The sequence below is a fragment of the Mesocricetus auratus genome, unplaced genomic scaffold (assembly GCF_017639785.1).
Source record: "Mesocricetus auratus isolate SY011 unplaced genomic scaffold, BCM_Maur_2.0 Super-Scaffold_100009, whole genome shotgun sequence".
Classification (NCBI taxonomy): Eukaryota; Metazoa; Chordata; class Mammalia; order Rodentia; family Cricetidae; genus Mesocricetus; species Mesocricetus auratus.
The window spans coordinates 65,315,724-65,337,565 of NW_024429193.1; the positions used below are offsets into that span (position 1 = coordinate 65,315,724).

General features: G+C 45.8%; 1 protein-coding gene across 1 annotated transcript in view; it reads right to left on the reverse strand.

Moving 5' to 3' along the window:
• The window catches only part of Nup210l (nucleoporin 210 like), an 83,190-nt gene that overhangs the window by 20,277 nt on the left and 41,071 nt on the right, over nucleotides 1-21,842 (reverse strand). The window contains exons 16-29 of the mRNA XM_040752346.1: nucleotides 20,776-20,949; nucleotides 18,518-18,710; nucleotides 14,454-14,542; nucleotides 13,519-13,623; nucleotides 12,888-12,989; nucleotides 10,510-10,638; nucleotides 9,287-9,414; nucleotides 7,846-7,978; nucleotides 5,098-5,160; nucleotides 4,090-4,269; nucleotides 3,806-3,886; nucleotides 2,759-2,890; nucleotides 2,032-2,190; nucleotides 581-672 (exon numbers count right to left, since the gene is read on the reverse strand). Coding sequence (XP_040608280.1) covers nucleotides 581-672; nucleotides 2,032-2,190; nucleotides 2,759-2,890; nucleotides 3,806-3,886; nucleotides 4,090-4,269; nucleotides 5,098-5,160; nucleotides 7,846-7,978; nucleotides 9,287-9,414; nucleotides 10,510-10,638; nucleotides 12,888-12,989; nucleotides 13,519-13,623; nucleotides 14,454-14,542; nucleotides 18,518-18,710; nucleotides 20,776-20,949 — 1,760 coding nt within the window. The remainder of the gene's footprint in view (nucleotides 1-580; nucleotides 673-2,031; nucleotides 2,191-2,758; nucleotides 2,891-3,805; nucleotides 3,887-4,089; nucleotides 4,270-5,097; nucleotides 5,161-7,845; nucleotides 7,979-9,286; nucleotides 9,415-10,509; nucleotides 10,639-12,887; nucleotides 12,990-13,518; nucleotides 13,624-14,453; nucleotides 14,543-18,517; nucleotides 18,711-20,775; nucleotides 20,950-21,842) is intronic.

Below are 21,842 nucleotides of genomic sequence, written 5' to 3' on the forward strand. Positions count from 1 at the left end.
TGGAACTCGCACTGTAGATCAGGCTGGCCTCGAACTCACAGAGATCCGCCTGCCTCTGCCTCCCGAGTGCTGGGATTAAAGGTGTGCGCCACTCGCTTGCGCTCGCGCGCGCGCGCGCACACACACACACACACTCTCACACACAGTCATCCAGTGTGCACCACACACACACTAGCATACACACACACATACACACACATTCTGACACACAGTCACACGGTGTGCGCCACACACACACTAGCACACACACACACACACACACACTGACACACAGTCACACAGTCAAACACTTGTCTCAATACACATACACACACTCACATAGTCATACACTCACACAAACACTCATGCAGTCACTCACACACTCTCACAAACTCACACACATATACATGCAGTAATAAGTAAGCCTTTTGGTTATTTATTTATTTAGGTCTTTTTTCTTATTTTTCAAGATAGGGTTTCTCTGTGGCTTTGGAGGCTGTCCTGGAACTTACTTTGTAGATTCACCTGCCTCTGCCTCCTGTGTGTGACGTCTTACTAAGGTTCCCTCCAGTCAGAGCCCGCTTTCCTGCCCCTCCCTTACCGGTTGGTGTGGAGCTTGAGCTGAGAATTCATAGGCATCAGAACCTGCTCGGGTTGGCAGCCTGCGTAGAAAAGTTGGAGTTTCTCAAACACCTACGGGGAGAAAAGAGTTTCCCCTCACTTCAGGAAAAGACAACAATCCCATGGGGACTGAGTGTTGAACACGCAGTAACTACAAGTCAACAGTCTGCCTGATTTCTCATTAGTCTAAAACAAGCCCGGTACTTGCTCCACACGTGGCAGTTAGAGTTTACAATCTCAAGCTGGGCAGGTGGCACACAACTCTAATCCTAGCACTCAGGGGTAGAGAACGTGACAGAGTCTGTGACTCTGAGGCCAGTCTGGTCTATATAATGAGTTCCAGAACAGCTGGGACTACATAGAGAGAACTTGTCTCCAAAAAATAATATATATTATTGACATTAATATACATTACATATTAATATGCTATTTAAAAATATATTTTCACAACTGTATTACTGAAGTACTGGCCATGTGGCAAATCCCACTGGCTACAGCCTCTGTGGCAGATTAAGTCTCTTTGAGACCCAGTGACCCAGTTTTAGTCTGCTCACTGAACTGAGGTCTGGGGCAGATTCTCCCGCTGAGTTAGCAGAGGCGCCATTCAGCTCTTCTGTCCCCTACTTAAGTGTCTATACTGAATCAAGGGGCCAAGGACAAAAGAAAGGGAAGTTGTTTATCTTTGATTTATTTACTTGTTAATTGATTGACCTTAAAAAATTTTTTTTTATTTTTCAAGATGGGGTTCCTTGGAACTCACTTTGTAGACCAGGGATTAAAGGTACGTGCCACCACTGCCTAGTAAATTTATTTTATTTTACTTGTTTTTTTTGAGACAGGGTTTCCCTGTGTAGCTTTGAAGGCTGTCCTGGAACTAGCTCTTGTAGACCAGGCTGGCCTCGAACTCACAGAGATCCGCCTGCCTCTGCCTCCTGAGTGCTGGGATTAAAGGCGTGCGTCACCAACGCCCGGCGGTTTTTTTTTCTTAACACTGTGTGTGTGTGTGTGTGTGTGTGTGCCTGTGTTTCACACATGAGCACACGCACGTGTGTGTCACTGTATTTGTGTAGAGGTCAGAGGGCACTTTTCAGTTTAAGTGAGGACACCTTTTTAGAGTTGGCTCTCTACTCCAAATTTGGTGAGGCAGTATTTCTCTTGTCCCTGCCACGCCACTGTAAGCGCCAGTCCAGAGTCTTGTCCTCTCATCTCTGTGGTGGCCCTAGGGATCCAGGTGTGTGGCCGCCATATCTGCCTTGGTCACGTAGGTCTAGGAACTGAGTTCGGTCCCCAGGCGTCTGCAGCAAGCACTTTACTTCTGCGCACCTCTGCAGGCCCCCTCGTTTCTCGTCTAGTGATAAGAGCTCGGTGACAGCTGCAGACTGAGCTGTGCGCACACACAGCTGCTGGCTTTACACAAGTGGGATCACTTACCAGGATCTGAATCTCATCAGACAGCTCCAGCACGCTTCCCTCAAAATGCCCAAAGGATCTGTTCGCGCTGCGGACAGCGACCTTGATCGTGGTCCTGCCCGATGCTTTCGAGTGAACAACCATGGCAAAGTTGTTCTCAGCTGGGAGTTGCAGAGACACCTAGACAGCGAAGCAAAGCCAAGGGCTGGGAAGGCAGGCATGGGCTTGGCTGGAGGCTCTGTGCTTCTCATGTAGGGAGCCTGGCTTCCATCCCAAGCACCACATTCAGGGGAGTGGTGGGCAGGTCTGTAATCTTGGTGCTCAAGGGGGCGAGGTAGGAGGATCAGGAGTTCAAGGTAGAGCTCCCCCAAGGTCATCTCAACCTTTGATCCCAGAACTCTTTGGGAGGTAGAGGCAGGAGGATCTCTTTGAGCTTAAGGGCAGCCTGGTCTACAAATCGAGTTCCAGATCAGCCAGAGCTACACAGAGAAACCCTGCCTCAAAACTACCTTCTCCTGCCAGACATTGGTGACATAATGCCTTTAATCCCAGCACTTTGGAGTCAAAGCAGGCACATCTCTGTGAGTTCCAGCCTAGCCTGGTCTACAGAGCTAGTTCTAGGATAGCCAGGGTGGTTTCACAGAGAAACCCTGTCTTGAAAAACAAAACAAAACAAAACAAAACAAAAAATAAATAAAAATAAATCTTAAAACTTCCAGAGCAATGTAATAAACAGACAAATTCATACCTCTGAATGCCTGGGTACCAGATCCAGTACATCCCTCTTGCTCATGGACCAGTGGAAAGTGAGCGAGGGGTTGGCATTGCTGAAGGAGAAAGGAGTCTGGGTACTCGTCACCCCCATGACATAAACTGGCATCTAAAAAGGAAGTGTGGCACTGCGTTATATACCCTGTTTAACTAGCATGGTCAGAAGAGTGAGCCCAGAGCATGGCTCTCACACCATCCTCAGAGTTGGGCACGGTGGCACACACCTGGAACACCAGAATGTTGGAGGCTGAGGCACAAGGATTTTCTTGGGTTTCAGGCCAGCCAGGGCTACATAGCAAGAGCTAAAGAGATGCTCAGCCATTAAGAGCACTGGGTTCTCTCTCTCTCTCTCTCTGCTTAATTTTTCTGTTTTACTTTTTTTTTATTTAAGTTAGAAACAAGCTCGCTTCACATCCAGCTCCCTCCTCCTCCCCACCCACTGGGTTCTCTTTAAAAGGACCCAGCACCCACATGGTGGTTTACAACTGTCTGTAATTCCAGTTCTGGGGGATCCAGTGCCTTCTTTTGGCCCCCATGGGCATCAGGCATGCATGTGCTACATAGATACACATGTAGGAAAACATCCATATACATAAAATAAAAATACATAAATCTTTTTCAGTTTAAGATTTGTTTACTTATTATGTATAGTGTTCCACTTGCATGTATGCCTGCACGCCAGCAGAGGGCACCAGATCTCAGTATGGATGGTTGTGAGCCACCATGTGGTTGCTGGGAATTGAACTCAGAACCTCTGGAAGAACAGCCAGTGCTCTTAACCTCTGAGCCATCTCTCAGCCCCCCTCCTTTTTTTTTTTTTCTGAGACAGGGTTTTTCTGTGTAACAACCCTGGCTGTCCTTGAACTCACAGAAATCCACCTGCCTCTGCCTCCTGAGCACTGAGATTAAAAGCATGAACTACCATGCCTGGCAATAATAAATAAATCTCAGAAAAAAAATAAAACCAGATTTGGGGAGGGAAAGGAAGGAGAACCCGCATGCACACTTGCTTTGTACAACTGACCTCAGTGGCTGTGATGAGCCGGGTTGCGGCTGCCAGGATCCTAACAGCCCGTAGCTGCACGACTTCAATCTGGACTTCATCCTGCTCGAGATGTAGAGAGCAAGTTTAGGTAGAGTTTCTGTCTGACACAGATGTTTACAGCGAGCGCAACAACAACAAAAGCTTACAACAGTGCCCAAAACTCCAGGAGCTGGAGGGACATTCCTGGTCTGCTGGCATCCTCATTGTCACCTGTACCCATCACCCCAAGATTCGAGAGCAGAGCAGGGCACAGCAAGGAATACCTGGGAGAACACGATGACTTTGCCAGTGTCTTCATTCACTGTCTGGATGGTGCCGTGGACGACAGCCGTGCCAACCGCTTTCCCTGTGACCTGCCCCCTCCTGTTAACAGCAGCTACAGTCTGATTGCTGGTAGAGAAGTGGATGATGGACTGCGGCTGGGGGCCGCCTTCAGACATTATCTGGAATTTAAACACACTAGTGAATGCCTCAACTTGGTTTTTCAAGCAACTTAACTTCTTCCTTCATTTCCTGGACAGCACACACCACATCAACTCAAATGTGTGTAAAAGAAATGTGTGCTGCAAATGATCCACAGACCCCAAGAGTGTTGATGCCACACCAGAAAACTTAGCGTTCTTTTTCATTAGCCCCAGCTGTTCTGGGTGTACGGGAGGGGACAGGTGGTATATATGTGCACATGGAAAATAGAAATGGCAGCTCATTCTTTATGCTTTAAAAGTACCCAGGCTGGGGTCTGAAGAGATAGCTCAGTTAAGTGCACTGGCTGCCTTTCCAGAATACCACATTCAGTTCCCCCATCCACATGGCCGGCAGCTCACAACCGTCTGTAACTCCAGTTCCAAGGGACCTGGTGCCCTCTTCTGGCATCCTTGAGTATTGCATGTGGCACAAAAACAGGCAAAACTCTCATACACATAAAATAAACTAAATCTCAGCCATGTGTGGGTGGCATATGCCTTTAATTCCAGAACTCGGGAGGCAGAGGCAGGAAGATCTCTGTGAGTTTGAGGCCAGTTTGATCTACACAGCTAGTTCTAGGACAGCCAGGGCTATACAAAGAAACCCTGTCTCGAAAGACAAAAACAGAAACAAACAAATCTCAACATTAAAAAAAATCATCTCTATCATTATATAGATTGACATAGACTATGTAATCCTAGGACCTGAAACACTGAGGTTGGAGGGTTGTCAGGATTTCAAGGCTAGCCTGGGCCCTGTCTTAAAACCCCAAACTAAAAGCACAAACAAACTGTAAGAAAGGTCACCTGCATCATGTTAGTCGTAATCAGTGTCATTTTCTCAGGAACAAGTCTGAACGGAGGAAATACCTGGAGGGAAACAAAAGGGCAACACTAGTCATTGTCATTGCCTGCTGCTTACAACCGTGTCCTAGGAAAACCTCGCAACTGTGCACAAACAAGTAACACAGGCAAATGTACTGTGCTCTGATTTGCATTAGCAAACAATTCAATAGCCTTAAGCAACTTACTCTGCCTGCGCACTAAGATTAAATTTGTAAGGTAAAGGCACTTGCCACTAAGCCTGACAACCTGAGTTTGATTCTTTTGACTTCCACATACTGGCTGTGGCATTAGTGCCCCTCCCCCACACAAAATAAATAAAATAAATGTTAGAAATTAAGATTATACTTGTAATTTCTGTTTTTAACATAAGCCAGAGAAAACAATATAGCTCACTCTCAGATATATGTGTGTGTGTGTGTGTGTGTGTGTGTGTGTGTGTGTGTGTGTATCCCAGCTTCAAAAATGTAAAGATATGGGGCTGGAGAGACAGTTCAGCAGTTAGGAGCACTGGCTGCTCTTCCAGAGGACCTGGGTTCAATTCCCAGCAACCACATGGTGGCTCACAACTGTCTGTAACTCCAGGGGACTGACATTCTTACAAAGACATACTTACAGGCAAAACACAATCAATGTGCATGAAATAAAAATAAATAAATAAATCATTAAAAATGTAAAGGTATGTCTGAGAACCATCTTCATGTTTTTTTTAATGTTGGGTATAGGACTTAGGGTCTTACAAATGCTAGGCAAGTACCTTACCACTGAGCTACAACTTTACCAATGTCTTTTGATTATCTATTCTTGTCTCTTTTTTAAAGATTTAGTTATTTATTATGTATACAGTGTTCTGCCTGCAAGTATGCCTACAGGCCAGAAGAAGGCCATGTGGTTACTGGGAATTGAACCCAGGACCTCTGGAAGAGCAGCCAGTACTCTTAAATTGAGTCATCTCTCCAACCCCTACTCGTGGCTTTTTTTCTTTTTCTTCTTGAGACAGGGTTTCTCTACATAGCCATGGAGCATATCTTGGCACTTGCTCTGTAGACCAGGCTGGCCGGCAGCTGCTGCTGCTTCCTCCTCCTCCTCCTCCTCCTCCTCCTCCTCCTCCTCCTCCTCCTCCTCCTCCTTCTTCTTCTTCTTCTTCTTCTTCTTCTTCTTCTTCTTCTTCTTCTTCTTCTTCTTCTTCTTCTTCTTCTTCTTCTTCTTCCTCTTCCTTCCTCCTCCTTCTCTTTCCTTGTCCTCCTCCTCCTTCTTCAATATGATTTCTTTGCAAGTAGCCTTGACTGTCCTGGAACTCCCTGGGTAGATCAAACCTGTTTCCAACTCACATATACCTGTCTGTCTCTCCTTCCCCAGTGCTGGGATGAAAGGGGTTCACCACCACTGTCTGATTCATCTTGTTTTTCTCAGATGATGTCACAATGTAGTTCTGGTTAGCCAGAATATGCAGACCAGGCTGGCTTTGAACTTGTAACTGTTCTCCTGCCTTTATCTCACAATTATCTTTTTAAAAATGAAAAAAATGGAGGCAGAGGCAGGCAGATCTCTGTGAGTTCGAGGCCGGGCTGGACTGACAGCCTCTAAAACAATACAGAGAAACCCTGTCTCGTAAAACCAAAAAAAAAAATTATATGTTATAAGGTGAGTATTTTCCTTGCATGTATGTTGGGGCACCATGTGTGCACTTTCAGAGGTCAGAGGAGGGCAACAGATCCCCTGAAACTGGAGTTATAGATGGTTGTGAGCTGCCATGTGGGTGCTGGGAACTGTACTCAGATCCTGTGCAAGAGCAACCAGTGCTCTTTAACCACTGAACCATCTCTCTAGCCCCATAAAATCTTTTAATGATGTAAGAAATCACTTTGTGCCAGGCAGTGGCGGCACACCATTTTAGTCCCTGCACTCATGAGGCAGAGGCAGGCGGATCTCTGTGAGTCTGAGGTCAGCCTGGTCTACAGAATGAGTTCCAGGACAGCCAGCAATACAGAAAACCCTGTGCCCCCAAAACACAGCAACAACAAAAAATGAAAAATAAAAAATTACTTTGCACAAACATTCACTAGAATGTTGAAATTACAGATGCCTTCATGTTTGTATATGTGTGTATGTGTGCGTGTTTGTGGAAGTCAGAGGTCAATTTTGGGTGTCTTCTTGAATCATTCTTAACCTTATTTTTTGAGACAGAGTCTCCCACTGACCCTGAAGCTCAATGACTGAGGTAGATTGGCCGGCCAGCAGACTCCAAGGACCTGCCTTTCTCTGCTTCCTTGGCACTGGGACTAAGAGTGCAGGTTATCCCTAGCTGGCACTGGGACTAAGGGTGAAGGTTATCCCTGGCTTTTTATGTGGGTACCGGGGATTACACTTGGGGTCCCATGCTTGTACTGAAACCATTTTACTGACTCAGCCTTCTCAGCCTTGAGAAATAACTTTTTTTTTCCAGACAGGGTTTCTCTGTATTGTTTTGGAGGCTGTCCTGGAACTCATTCTGTAGACCAGGCTGGCCTCGAACTCACAGAGATTTGCTTGCTTCCAAGTGCTAGTATTAAAGGCTTGTGTCACCAGCTCCCAGTGAATTTCTAAATCTTTAACATTTTTTGTGCTTTCTAAGTTTTCTACAAGAACTGTATCCCATATATTTATTTAATCTTGTGGGAAGAAAACAAAATATATTATGTGAAGGGCATTTGGATGACAGCATTTACTCACCTCGATGTGCCGAGGTGTGGATGTGAATTTTCTTCCCATCTTGTCTGTGGCAATGGCTACAAGTGTGGTTTGCCCAACAGTGACAGCACGGAGCATGTAGTTTTCAGAGTACTCATCCTGATCCTCCATTAATCTGCAAAGATCCGAGTGGTGTTGGTGAGGAAGATCTGGTAGTGTCGGTCGCTTGTTTGGCTTGGTTTGGTTTGTTTTTCAAGACAGGGTCTCTCTTTATAGCCCAGGCTGTTCTGGAATTCTCTATGTAGAGCAGGTTGGCCTTGAACTCAGAGATCTGCCTACCTTTCCCTCCCAATGCTGCGGTTAAGTTGTGTACCAGTAAGCTCTCCTAAGATCTGTGATGGGGAAGTCCTGTGTATATGTCAATAAAGCACTGTTGGCCAATAGGGAAGCAGGATAGGTGGGACTAGGAGTCCAGGAGGACTCTGGATAGGAGAAACACAGGGAGTCATCAGGTAGCCCGCCAGAGAAGTAAGATGTCCGTCCGGTAAGAGACATACTTAGATGGGTTAAATACTTAAGTCAGAGCTAGCCAGTAAGAAACAAGCAAGGCCAACAGCTTCATAATTAATACAGCGACTTGTGTGTTATTTGGGGACTACAACGTGGCAGAGCCCAGGTGACTGGCCGGGAAAAACCAAAGCGGCTGGCAAGGAAAATGTTTCACTCTACAGATCTGGTTTTGAGAAGGGCCAGTAATTCTTCTTTCTAAGATGCTTACTACAATCTAATTCTGGCTGGAGGAACCTTCTAGAAAAATAAATTTCCAGAGTCAAGATAGATGCTCCTGGGGAGCAAAACCTTTTTAAAAGACATTTAGGAGTGTGATAAAAACAGAGTGGTAGAATAGTGAATATCAAATTTCCTAGCTTTTTTTTTTCTTGGTATTTTAAGACAGAATCTCATATAATGTAGGCCGACCCTGAACTCACAATCCTGTCTCTACCTCCCAAGTGCCGGGATGACAGGTGTAAGCTACGTGCCAGGGAATCCTCGTGTGTTTTCTTTTACAAAGTGGAGTACCAATACAATTGTTGGCCAATACAATTTTGAAGGTCTTCCAGGCAGAAAAACTCCCAAAAGATAACATCCAAACAGACTTTTAGGGAAAAAACAATGACATAATTTAGTACTCAAACAAGACATTTAGGACTCCTGATTTAAAATTTTAATATTTAATTTCATGCTTTTATTTTATATAGCATAGGCTGGCCTCAAACCTGTGATCTTTGTGTTTCAGCCTCCTGAATGCAGCGCAGCACCCAGCTTGGATGGCTACATACACGGACAGTGGGAAGAAAGTATGGACTGAGGGGACTACAAAAAGGTCAGGAGGAAATGGACTAGCCTAAGGGAAGCTGGCCAGGCCAGAGGGAGACTGTTGGTGTACTAGCTCAGGAGAAGGGAGGGACTGAGCGGAACTCACCTCAGGGTGACAATGGCAGATGCCAGCTGCAGCCTGACATCCATGTTTCTGAAGTACTTGTTCCGGAAAGGGTGTTTGGAAGAGCCAAGAACCCTCACAGCCACCAACACAGTTTTGCCGATCTCAACCTAGCGGTTGAGAAAAGGCAGCGTGTAACACATGCACTCCATTGAGCAAGGACGGGCTGTTTCTGAGGGGCAGACACTTCTGTGCACCCAGATGGGCTCCTGATCAATGATCCTGAAACTGTGTGTGATTGTAGTCCCCTTCATTCCTTCCTTTCTTCCTTTCAAGTTACGTGTGTGTGTGTGTGTGTGTGTGTGTGTGTGTGTGTGTGTGTGCATACCATAATGTGCTGGGGAGGTCAGAGGACAACTTACAAAACTTAATCGTCTTCTTTCACCACGCGGGTCCTGGGATTGAGTCAGGTCCAGGCTTGGCAGCAGGCACCCTTACCCACTGAGCCATCCAGCCATCCATCTATGTCCCCTCTTCTCCCCTCCCCACCATGTGGCCCAGGCTGGCCTAAAGCTCATTACATAGAACAGATTGGCTTTGAACTCACAGAGATCTATCTGCCTAATTCTGCTTCTTGAGTGCTGGGATTACTCTTTTTTTGTTTGTTTGTTTTTTGTTTTGGTGGGGAGAGACAATTCTTTTTTTTTTATTTAAATTAGCTGGGCAGTGGTGGCTCACACCTTCAGTCCCAGCACTCGGGAGGCAGAGGCAAGTGGATTTCTGTGACTTTGAGGCCAGCCTGGGCTACAGAGTGAGACTTTGTCTTAACAAACAAACAATAAAACAACCCAACCTCCTAAAAAATAACCGTTTCCTTTATGTTGATTTTCATCATGTTTAACATTGGAATGTTGCTTTTGTTTGTTTGTTTGTTTGTTTTGTGCAGAGATAGGTAGACCGTAGAGAGCCGACTCTTGAGAAGTGAGAACAGACAATGGCCAAAGGGACCATCGAGAATGGGGCTCTCTGCTTTTTTATTTGTTGTGTTTTCTGAGACAGGGTTTCTCTGTGTAGCCCTGGCTGTCCTGGCACTCGCTCTGTAGAGCAGGCTGGCCTTGAACTCACAGAGATCCGCCTGGCTCTGTACTGGGAATAAAGGCGTGCGCCACCACTGAGCAGCAAGGAGAAGGCTCTTGTAGGGACTGCAGCTGAGGAGAGACTGTTAAGTATGCTAGGGGTTGAATAAGGTTTGCATCAACTCTCACCTTATCAATCAGGTCCAGCTCCACCTCCTGTATATCTGACACCCTAAGCCGGGCCGTTGCGGGACCCAAGAAAGCCAAGCACAGGTCGTACACTTCCAAGGTTAGAAACCCAGGATGCAGTGGAACTACCTAGAAGGATGAAGATGGCGTTGGGGCGAGGCAAAACCTCAGGTCTAAGCAGAGGTGGAGGTACTGGAACTGAGCAGACTCTAACACACAGCTCCAGCTTCTTACTCATCGGCAGGGGGCCGATTTCATGGAGAAAATCCATTATGTGTGTGCTCTGGACGCAGGTGCGGTGGCAATGGATGACGCTTGGCTTCTGTCTTTGTACTGCAGCTACTGTGCAGCAACGCACTGTGGTCATCCTGTGTCTGCACCCAGTGTCTCAGTCTTCACTTTTGTTTTTCCAGACAGGGTTTCTCTGTATAGCCTTGGCTGTCCTGAAATTTGCTTTCTAGACCAGGCTGGCCTCAAACTCACTAAGATCCGAATGCCTCTGCTTCCTGAGTGCTGGATTAAAGGCATATGCCACCACTGCCCAGCTCAGTCGTCACTTTTAAAAATAAACAGGGACTGTAGAGGTGGCTCAGTGGTTAAGAGCACATAATGCCCTTCCAGAGGACCCCACTTCAATTCCCAGCACCCAGGCTTCGTGGATCACAGCCGCTGTAACTCCAGCTCCAGGGGACCAGATGCCATAGGAAACCATGTGCATAAAGCCACAGATTGACACACATATATACACTTAATTTAAAAACTAGTAAAGCTGGGAGGCAGAGGCAGGCGGATCTCTGTGAGTTCGAGGCCAGCCTGGTCTACAGAGCAAGTTCCAGGACAGCCTGCAAAACAATACGGAGAAACCCTGTCTTGAAAACAAAACAAAACTAGTAAAATAAACATTTTATTAAAAACAAACAAGGTTGGCATGTGGATCTCTGTCAGTTCCAGGCTAGCCTGGTCTGCTGAGTGAGTTCCCGGACAGCCAGGGCTACACAGAAAAACCTTGTCTCAAAAAAAAAAAAACTCAAAACAATAAATAATAAAAATAAATACTGTAGGCAGGCATGGGGCACATGCCTCTAATTGCAGCCTTGTGAGACAGACGCAAAGATAAGATAGGTCTTGAACTCTAGGAACAGCCTAGTCCACATGAGTACCAGGCCACTCAGGGCAACCAGTAAAACCCTGTCTTAAAAGCCATCTGGAAAAAACAAAAACCTTGCAAACCAAACTCAAGAACACATCAAGCTAGGAGCGGTAGCCCATGCCTTTAATACCTGCACTAGGAATGCAGAGACAGTCAGATCTCTTTGAGTTTGAGGGTAACCTGGTCTACAGAGTGAGTTTCAGGACAGCCATGACTATATAGAGAGACCCTGTCTCAGAAAAACAAAAATAAAAAAAATAATAAAATAAAGATGTTCCAGCCGGGCATTGGTGGTGCACGCCTTTAATCCCAGCACTCGGGAGGCAGAGGCAGGCAGATCTCTGTGAGTTCGAGACCAGCCTGGTCTACAAGAGCTAGTTCCAGGACAGCCTCCAAAGCTACAGAGAAACCCTGTCTCGAAAAAAAACAAAAAACAAACAAACAAAAAAAGATGGTTCCCTAGAATCAAAGTGGTGTCATTCCAGAGATGCAGGGCTGACTCCATGTGCACACGTTAAGAAATATCATACATAATCTACATGGACTCAGGACACAGTCACATGATTATTTCAGTGGATGCAGAAAACACATTTGACAAAACCCAACATTCCTTTATGATAATAGCTGTGATATAAAATATATCAATAAATTTTCATGTGATATGTAAACTTCAGAGGCCAGAGGATCCCTGGAACTAGAGTTACAGACAGTTGTGAGCCAACGTGGGGGTGCTGGAACTAGAATCCAGGTCCTCTGGAAGAGCAGCCAGTGCTCTCAACCACTGAGCCATCTCTCTTGTTATGGAATATTAGTTTAACTATGTAAAGATGTGTTGCTTTTGTTTATGCTGCATTTGTAAAGATGTGTAAGATGTGAAGATATGTAAAGATGTGTTGCTGTTTCACCTTGCCTGTCCAAGGCACCTGATTGGTCTAATAAAAAACTGAATGGCCAGTAACTAAGTAGGGCCAAAAATGCATAAGGGTGCTTGTTGCCAAGGCTGATAGTCTGAGACTGACTTCTACAAGTCATTCTCTAACCTCCACACAAGGTACAAAGCACTGTAGAACATTGACCACACACCACACACACACACACACACACACACACACACACGCATGCATGCACGCATGCACGAACACAATAAGTAATGTGATAAAAAACAAAACAAAATAAAAAAGTGAAACAAAACAAAAAGACCTTTAGTCTGGAACCCTCATCAACCCACCTGGACGGAGCTTTCTGCTTCCATGTATGTGATGGTGACCATATCTTGCTCACTGCTGTTGACTAGAAAGTAGCCAGACCCTTCCACAAGGTGAAATATTTCCTATAGAAAATTCAGACAAACATGTTCCATTCCTCCCGGTTTATAGCCCAAAGGGATGACTTCCAGCTAACAAAAGAGCAGTGTACAGAGATAAGAGAAGACGTGATTGCCACAGCCTGCCTCTAAGGATACAACAGCTCATCTCCATGGTGTGTGTGTGTGTGTGTATGTGTGTGTGTGTGTGTGTGTGTGTGTGTGTGAGAGAGAGACAGAGAGAGAGAGAGAGAGAGAGAGAGAGAGAGAGAGAGAGAGAGAGAGGAGAGAGACTTTTTTGAAAAAAGAATATTTATATGTTTTGTCTGCACACCAGAAGAGGGCATTGGATCCCAAGGAACTAAAGTTACAGACAGCTGTGAGCAGCCTGTGGGTGCTGGGAATTGAACTCAAGACCTCTGAAAGAGCAGCCGCCAGTGCCCTTAACCACTGGGCCATCCCTCCAGCCCAGTATGTATATCTGTTTTCAACAGCACGTGAAGTATCTTGCTGCCTTATCCCAGGAGTCTCTCCTCTGTTGGGTTGTGTCCCTCACCTTCACATCGGGGTGGTTGTAGATGGTGGCATTCTCAGGTTGTACTGTGACATCCTCTACGAGGAGCAACTCCACCACCGCAGATCTTGGTGAGTTGGAAATTTCCTAACCAGGAAGTGAACACAGAGAACAGCAGAAACTGATCGATCGGTGGGGAAAATTCCAGCTAATGACTTCTAGAGAGGAGCTTCAGATTTGAGTTAATTTATATTTCTTCCCCCTTTCCTTCTACTGTTATTATTATTATTATTTGTTGTTGTTGCTGTTGCTGTTGTTTTTGAGGGTTTCTCTGTGTAACAGCTCTGGCTGTCCTGGAACTCCCTCTGTAGACCAGGCTGGCCTTGAATTCACAGATATCCTCCTGCCTCTGTGTGAGCCACCACGGCTCCATCCTTCTTTCTTTCTCTCTTTCTCTTTCTTTCTTTCTTTCTTTCTTTCTTTCTTTCTTTCTTTCTTTCTTTCTTTCTTTCTCTCTCTCTCTCTCTCTCTCTCTCTCTCTCTCTCTCTCTCTCTCTTTCTTTCTTTCTTTCTCTCTTTCTTTCTTTCTTTTTTGGTTTTTCGAGACAGGGTTTCTCTGTATTATTTTTGAGCCTGTCCTGGAACTAGCGCTGTAGACCAGTCTGGCTTCGAACTCACAGAGATCCACCTGCCTCTGCCTCCCGAGTGCTGGGATTAAAGGCGTGCGCCACCACCGCCCGGTTCATTTTTATTAGTTCTTTGAGAATTTCATATAACATATTTTGATCATATCCACTCCTCCCCCAACTCTTCCTAGACTCCCCTCTCACTACCCACCCAACCCTGCGGTCTCTGTCTCCTTCTAAACCGTTGAGTTTGGGGATGGGGATCTCACTAAGTAGCCCAGGCTAGCAGTGCAGGTAGCTGCTACCATGCCAGGCCTAGTCTAGCCTCCTTTAATCATAGCTTTCACTCACCTCTGGGCTTCTCCTCCCTGAATAGCCCACAAAGCTGACTGCAATAAGCACAGTTCCCTTCATCTGATGCACTTTAAGGGTCTGACGGCCTAAAACAGAAAAACACTGTAAGAGATACTAATGCCCTCCACAAAGTGGTCTCCAGGAAGCAGAAGTTTGTCTCAATGTTTTCCAAATGGTATTTTATTGTGGAGAGAAGAATGCTGAAAGGGGAAAGTGCATAAAAAGAAAAAATAGAACATTGGATTTGTACTGACCTTGTTATATGACTCCTAGCAAAAAATTAACCTCTTAGGTCTTTTTTTTTTTTTGGTTTTACAAGACAGGGTTTCTCTGTATTGTTTTGGAGGCTGTCGGTCCAGCCTGGCCTCGAACTCACAGAGATCCGCCTGCTTCTGCCTCCTGAGTGCTGGGATTAAAGGCGTGCGCCATCACCGCCCGGCTTCTTAGGTCTTTTATTACATGAGAAATTGGGCCAGACAAAACCTAAAATTCTTCTGTAATGGCCTATAATTCAAAAACTGGTCAGAAAACAAATGCATGGGGACATTTTTGTAAATAAAATTTCAATTTATAAATAGTAGTGCCAGAGTCAGTCTTTTGGGGCCTTTTCTTAGGTTCACTTATCTTTATACACATGACAACTAGTCACTCAAAAAATTTAAGTGGTGCATTATTATTGTTTTTAACTTAAAATGCGTGTGCGTGTGGTGAGGGGTATGTGTGTGCTAGCACATATGTGGGGTCAGTTATGTTTTCCCAACATGCTGGTCTTGGGGACTGAACTCAGGTCGTCATAAAACCCCTCCACCTGCAGAGCCGATCACCGTGCCTCTTTGTCTGGCTCTCTCACATTTCTTTCTGAGACAGTCTCATTTCATAACGCTGGCTGGCCTCAAACTCACAGAGATCCACCTGCTTCTGCCTCCAGAGTGCTGGGCTAAAGACCTCTGCCACCATGGCCAGCCTCTCTTTCTTTTCCTCCTTTTGAAGCAGTCTGGCATCCTCCTGGCTGGAACTGACTTGTCTATAGCACAGGCTATCCCAGTACTTGGTTGCTCCTGCCTCTGCCTCCTGTCACTGAGATTACAGCCTATGCTACCACCCGAGGAGGCCGGTAATGTTTACTTCAGACTGGGGGCAGACAAAGGCAGGGCATTCCCAGGTCCTAGAGACAGTTTACAGTTCAATGATGAGGAAAATCTAAAAGAACATGGTGTATGTACAAAAACCAGAGGCAGGAAAGATCCTGCCATGCTTAGTGACAGGAGTTCCTGGAAGCCTCGGGCAGCTCAGTGGGGGAGTGCTTACGTCACACGGGAGGCAAGGGCTGTATCATTGGGCTCTGTCCACAGCTCCCTCATGCTAATTTTTGCATTTTATCTCATAGATTTTTTTGTTTGTTTGTTTGGTTGATTTGGTTTTTCAAGACAGGGTTTCTCTGAGTAGTCCTGGAACTCAACCGCCCCCTTTTTTTTGGTTTTTCAAGGGTTTCTCTGTGTAGGTTTGGAGCCTGTCCTGGAATTCTGGAACTCTGCTCTGTAGATGATCCGCATACCTCTGCCTCCTGAGTGCTGGGATTAACGAGGCACCACCACCGCCACTTAGTTTCTGTGTGAAGGATGGGTTGTTTCACCTCCCTTGAAATAGTCTGTCCTGAAGTTTCACTTCCTTTTCCTTTTCCATATCCGCCTTCCACTCTTCTTTTTTCCTTCCTCCTTTCATTCCTCCCTCCCTCCTTCCCTCCCTTCTTCCTCCTTCCCTTTTCTCTTTTGGTTTTTGTTATAACTTGATGACCTCAAAACTAGTGATGTAGTTGAGGATGACGTCAACTTCTTTTTTTCTTAACTTTCATATGTGCGTTTGAAGGGGGATGTATGGTGCAGGAGGACCGCAGAGGACACTTTTCCCCACGGTCAGTTTCCTTTCATGACCCCACCCCCTGAAGGGTGAGTGCAGGCAGCTAGATGATGACAAGAGTTGTTCACTGGAAGAGCTTGCCTTGATTGACAGGAAAAGTACTCTGGGACTGGGTTTTGGGACTCTTTGCTGCCAGGATCCAGTTTCTACCTGATCCAGGCCTGAAGTTCACTTGCCAATGGGGACTCTAGAAAGGCAAGCTCCTGACTCGGAAGGCCCACGCTCCAGAAAGGGAGCCGTCCTTGTCGTTGCCCAAGAGGATCATACTGGAAAGAATCTAGTCGCTGGAACATTCCAGCAATGAGACTGCAACTCATGAAGAGCTCTTCAGGGAAGCAGTGTTCAGAGCACCACAGGGACCAGCCACCTCATCAAAGTACTCCCCGCTGAGAGGGCATCTTCCCTGGACCACTCTCACGCACATCCACCCGACCCAAAGGCACTCTTGGGCAAATAACTCCTCAGGAGCTGGGGCAGCTGCTGCTTTTCTTCTTTGCACTCAGCCTGGGGCTCTAGCTTCTCTGCCCACAAGTCCTTTAGTGTATCCTTTTTTAGGCAGCCATCTGCAAACTTCTTAGCATCACACTGGGTCAATCTCTCACCCGTGGTTACCTCCCTAAGCAGCTCTGCACTGGGGCTGCTTAATACAGGTGAGGAACCAGTGGCTAATTCTAGGGAGGACCCGGCAAAGGGTGGCTCCAAACCTGCTTTATAGAACCACAGCAGGGTATCAATAGCTGTGAAATCGACCAGTGTCACGTGTCAGTCCTAGAAGAGTCCTCATATTCGTGTGAGCATCCTGCAGCCTCATATTCGTGTGAGCATCCTGCAGCCTCATATTCGTGTGAGCATCCTGCAGCCTCAGGGTTCCCTCACCTCCTAGTTTGCATTCACAGTGGCCTGTCTGTTGTGGCCTTTGATGCCCAAGGTTAGGAGAGCAATGTCACTATCAGCAAAGCTTAACCACAGCATCACTTAGCTGTGGCCTCCAAAGTATTTCCAAATTGCCTCATTTCTTACATAGGTCATGACACTGCTGAAAAACGCAGAGACGTCATTGCCGCCATCAATGCTGGAACCTTGCAGCAGGAAATCCGTGGAGATGTTCAGAGGCGCAGTTGTTCTGGGAAAAGTGGAGCGGGTGGTGCCCAGAGCACTGACCTGACTTAGCCTCGTGCTGGTGAGGCTGTGGAGGCCTCCGGGAGTCAGGTATGTGTGCCCAGCCTCAGCACCACAGTGATTCTGCAGAGGACGTGGGACTGCATGTCCAGAGAACAACTCTGTGGAGTCAGTTCTCTCCGTCCACCTCTCAGTGGGCTCTGTGGACCCAATTTCGGCCTCCAAGCTTGAGTGGCAAGCACCTTTGGCTACTGTGGCATCTCACTGGCCCAGGCCTCCTGCCTCTACCTCCAAAGTGCTGAGATCACATACGTGAGAGCCACCATGCTGTTTATACCGTGCTAAAGACCGAATCCAGGGCTTCCTAGTTAGGAAAATGCTACCAAATGGGCAGTATTCCCAGATAGTGCCTCTTCTCTTTCTCTCCCTTTTTACCAAGCCCTTCTGGACTTCTCAGCACTGAGGATAGATCCCAGGGTCTCACATGAGCTATAAAAATGGCCTATCAGGCCGGGCGTTGGTGGCGCACGCCTTTAATCCCAGCACTGGGGAGGCAGAGGCAGGCGGATCTCTGTGAGTTCGAGACCAGCCTGGACTACCAAGCGAGTTCCAGGACAGCCCAAAGCCACAGAGAAACCCTGTCTCGAAAAACCAAAAAAAAAAAAAAAAAAAAAAAAAAAAGGCCTATCACTGAATGGCACTGTCAATCCTAATTTTATTTTTTCTATAAAAAAAACACAAATAACTGGGCAGGATGACACACACCTTTAACCCCAGCTCTCAGGAGGCAGAGGCAGGCCGATCTCTGAGTTTGAGGTCAGTCTGATCTACAGAGTGAGTTTCAGGACAGCCAGGGCTACACAGAGAAACCCTGTCTCAAAAAACAAAAACAAAAACAAAACCCAAAAAATGCATGAATATCAAAGATTGTAGGCAATGTGATAAAATGTAGAATAAAACAATTGCTCATAAGGAAGCAATGTGAACGCCAATACTCTGTGACATTCACAAGCTTTTTACAGTACCGTGCAACTGGGTCTGTCCACTGCCATCATCTTTGGCTACCATCTCCATTGACTCAGAATCATCAAAATGGGCTAGTGTCTCATTCGAAGATTTCCATTCTAGCATTAATGAACTAAAATTATCAAACTTCCTCCCGTGTTGATCAAATACTGCCAGTTCCAGAACCGAGTCCCTCAAGCTAGACACAGGAATCTGCATGAAAAGAAAAGGCCATAAAGGAATTTTTATAAAAATGCGGGGTCATCAGATCAGCTCAGTGGGTAAAGTTCCTTGCCATAAAATCCTGGAATAAACTCTATCCCTGGAACTCACATAAGATGGAAAGAGAGAATCAACTTCACAAAGTTTTTCTCTGACTTCCACACACAAACCATGGCAACCATGTGCACACACACACAACACGTGAGCACATGCAATAATTTAGTTAAAAAATTCAGTAGCCTGCTGGGCATTGGTGGCCCATGCCTTTAATCCCAGCACTCGGGAGGCAGAGGCAGGCGGATCTCTGTGAATTCGAGGCCAGTCTGGTCTACAGAGCGAGTTCCAGGACAGCCTCCAAAACAATACAGAGAAACCCTGTCTTAAAAACAAACAAAGAAAACAAAACAAAAATTCAGTAGCCTTAGGGGTGGCAAGCTATTCTTGAAGACAGGAATTGTGTCTGCTCTCATCCTTCTACTTAGACAGCTTTCAAAGGTCAGCTGGTCCAGCGGTTGTTAGCGCATGGTGAGTGTGCAGGTTTGTTTGTTTTCTGAGTGATGTAACTATCTCGACATTTTACCCCACCCCAAATATTTCATTATGCATTTCCTAAGAAAGAGAACATTTTTCTATGTAAACAAACAAAATAATAGTACTGTCCTTAAGAAAAAGTATCTCTAATTTTTATTTTTGGCTGTGTACGTGTGTGTCCATGTGTGTATCCATGCTCATGTATGCAGGTTCCCACTGAGATTACAAGGAGTCATTGGATCTTCTGGAGCTGGAGTTACAGGTGGTTATGAGCTGCCTGATGTGGGTGCTGGGAACTGAACTCAAGTCCTCTGAAAGAGCAGCAAGAACTCTTAGTCACTTATCCATCTCTCCACACACACACACACACACACACACACACACACACACACACACACTGTGCTTACGCATGTTCACATACGCTGTAGGGAGATGGCTCCTCAGCGGGTTTTACAGTGCTTGTGCTGCAAGCATGAGGAACTGAGTTCAGATTCCAGAACCCATCAACCAGGTAGAGTCTATGCTGTAATTGTAGCACTCTCACAGTGAAGTGGGAGGTGGAGACAGGACACTCCCTGAGGTAGAGGGCAGTTAGCTTAGCATATGGAATGGTGAAGAAGAAAAGACCGTTTCAAACATGACGGAAGGCAAGGGCTAATACCCATGGTTGTTCTCTGACCTCCAATCTGTGTCACAGTCCAAGTGCATGTGCACGAACAACCCCCACATACCCACCCACCCACACCTACCCACACCCCCCACATACCCATCCACACCCCCACACCCCCTCACAAAGATGAAAGAAAAAAGAACATTGACAACATCAATGTAGTGTTATTAAATACAGAGTCAATATCTTAGTTTCCCTCATATATTCCACCAAATATCTTTTATATCTTTCTAGGGTTTTTATTGATTTATTTTTAAAAAGGATTTTATCTTTATTTATGTGTATTTATGTATACCTAAGTGTGTGTGATAGCCATGTATGTGCAGGTGCTCAGGGGGCCAGAAGACGGTGTTGGATCTGTGGTTACAGATCCTGACACGGTTGCTGGGAATTGAACTCAGGTATTCTGGAAGAGCAGCCCGTGCTCTTAACTGCTGAGTTACCTTTCTAACCCTGATTTGCTTGTGTGTAAGGACACTTAGTCCCTGGGCTGGCTGGTTTTATGTCAACTTGACACTAACTACAGTCACTTGGGAGGAGGGACTCTCAAATGTGAGAATGCTGACAAAAGGTTTGATAAGGGAGATGTTATCAAAACAATTTAGATACCATTGGTTTGTCTTCAGCCACAATTCCCTAGTACAGGAAACAGTCATGTTACTAAACCTCCACAATTGTAACTTAGTTACTCAACGTCCACAATTGTAACTTAGTTACTCACTCCTCATCTGAGAGCCAGTGACAAACACAACAATGCCCCCCACTTTGATAGACAGAAACTATGTTTCAGATCCCTTATCTCGAGGACATTTGATACAAAAGTGCCATAGCATTAGGAGGACGCTTCGCACTTACCAGTTGCTTGTTGTACTGTGGCAGAGGACATGGCGGGGTGCCAGCTCGTACCTTGTACACTGGTGTCACCAACATACTGGCAGGGTGGGCACAGATGAACCGCACCTGTACTGTCTCCACAGAGGGACGAGGGTTCAGGACACCTGGATGATTCCCAATCCGCAAAGTGAGAACCTTTAAGGGAACATCAGAGAGTTAGTTATGTGTAGACCCTTGATGTCGGTTGTGCCCAACTAAATATGTCAGAATTATTCTAACTCCATTGTAGAGGAGCCCTTCTGGATATGATAATCAGACAAATCCCTTAAAGGTATGCGCCTTCCCGGCTACAATTCAATAATCTAATTTTTTAAATGGTAGAAAACAATCAAGGAAGACACCTTTGGCCTTTACACAAATAAACGTATAGGAGAACTGCTTGCACACATCCATACACAACACACAAGCGGGCACGCACACACACACACACACACACACACACAGAGTGAGTTGGGGACACAGTTCAGTGATAGACTTGCATGCCTAAGGCACTAAGGTCAATCCCCAGGAACAGAATAAACAAATGAAAAGGGCATCAGGCAGGAGTATGGCGCACATCTGCACTCCAGCACTAGGGAGGCAGAGGCAGGAGGACCAGATCAAGGTCATTCTCAGCTATACAGCTAGTTTGGAGCTAGCGTAGATTACACAAGACCCTGTCATAAAAATAAAACAAAATCATACAATGGAAAATTTAAGACAGATGAAACATAAAATATCTAATTTTGGTTGGGAGTGACAGCTCAGTCCAGTAATCCCAGCACTCAAGAGTCAGGGAGATCACTGAAAGTTCAAGGTTATCCTGGTCTTCAGAATTCTGTGCCAGCTATATACAGAAAGAGAAATGTTGTTTCTAAAACAAGATGGGCATTATGGTGCACGCCTTTAATTCCAGTACTTGACAGGGAGAAGCAGATAGCTCTCTGTAAATTTGAGGCCAGCATAGTCTACAAAACAAGTTTTAGGATATCCAGGGTTACATAGAGAGACTCTGTCTCAAAAACAAAGAAATCCACAAAACAACAACA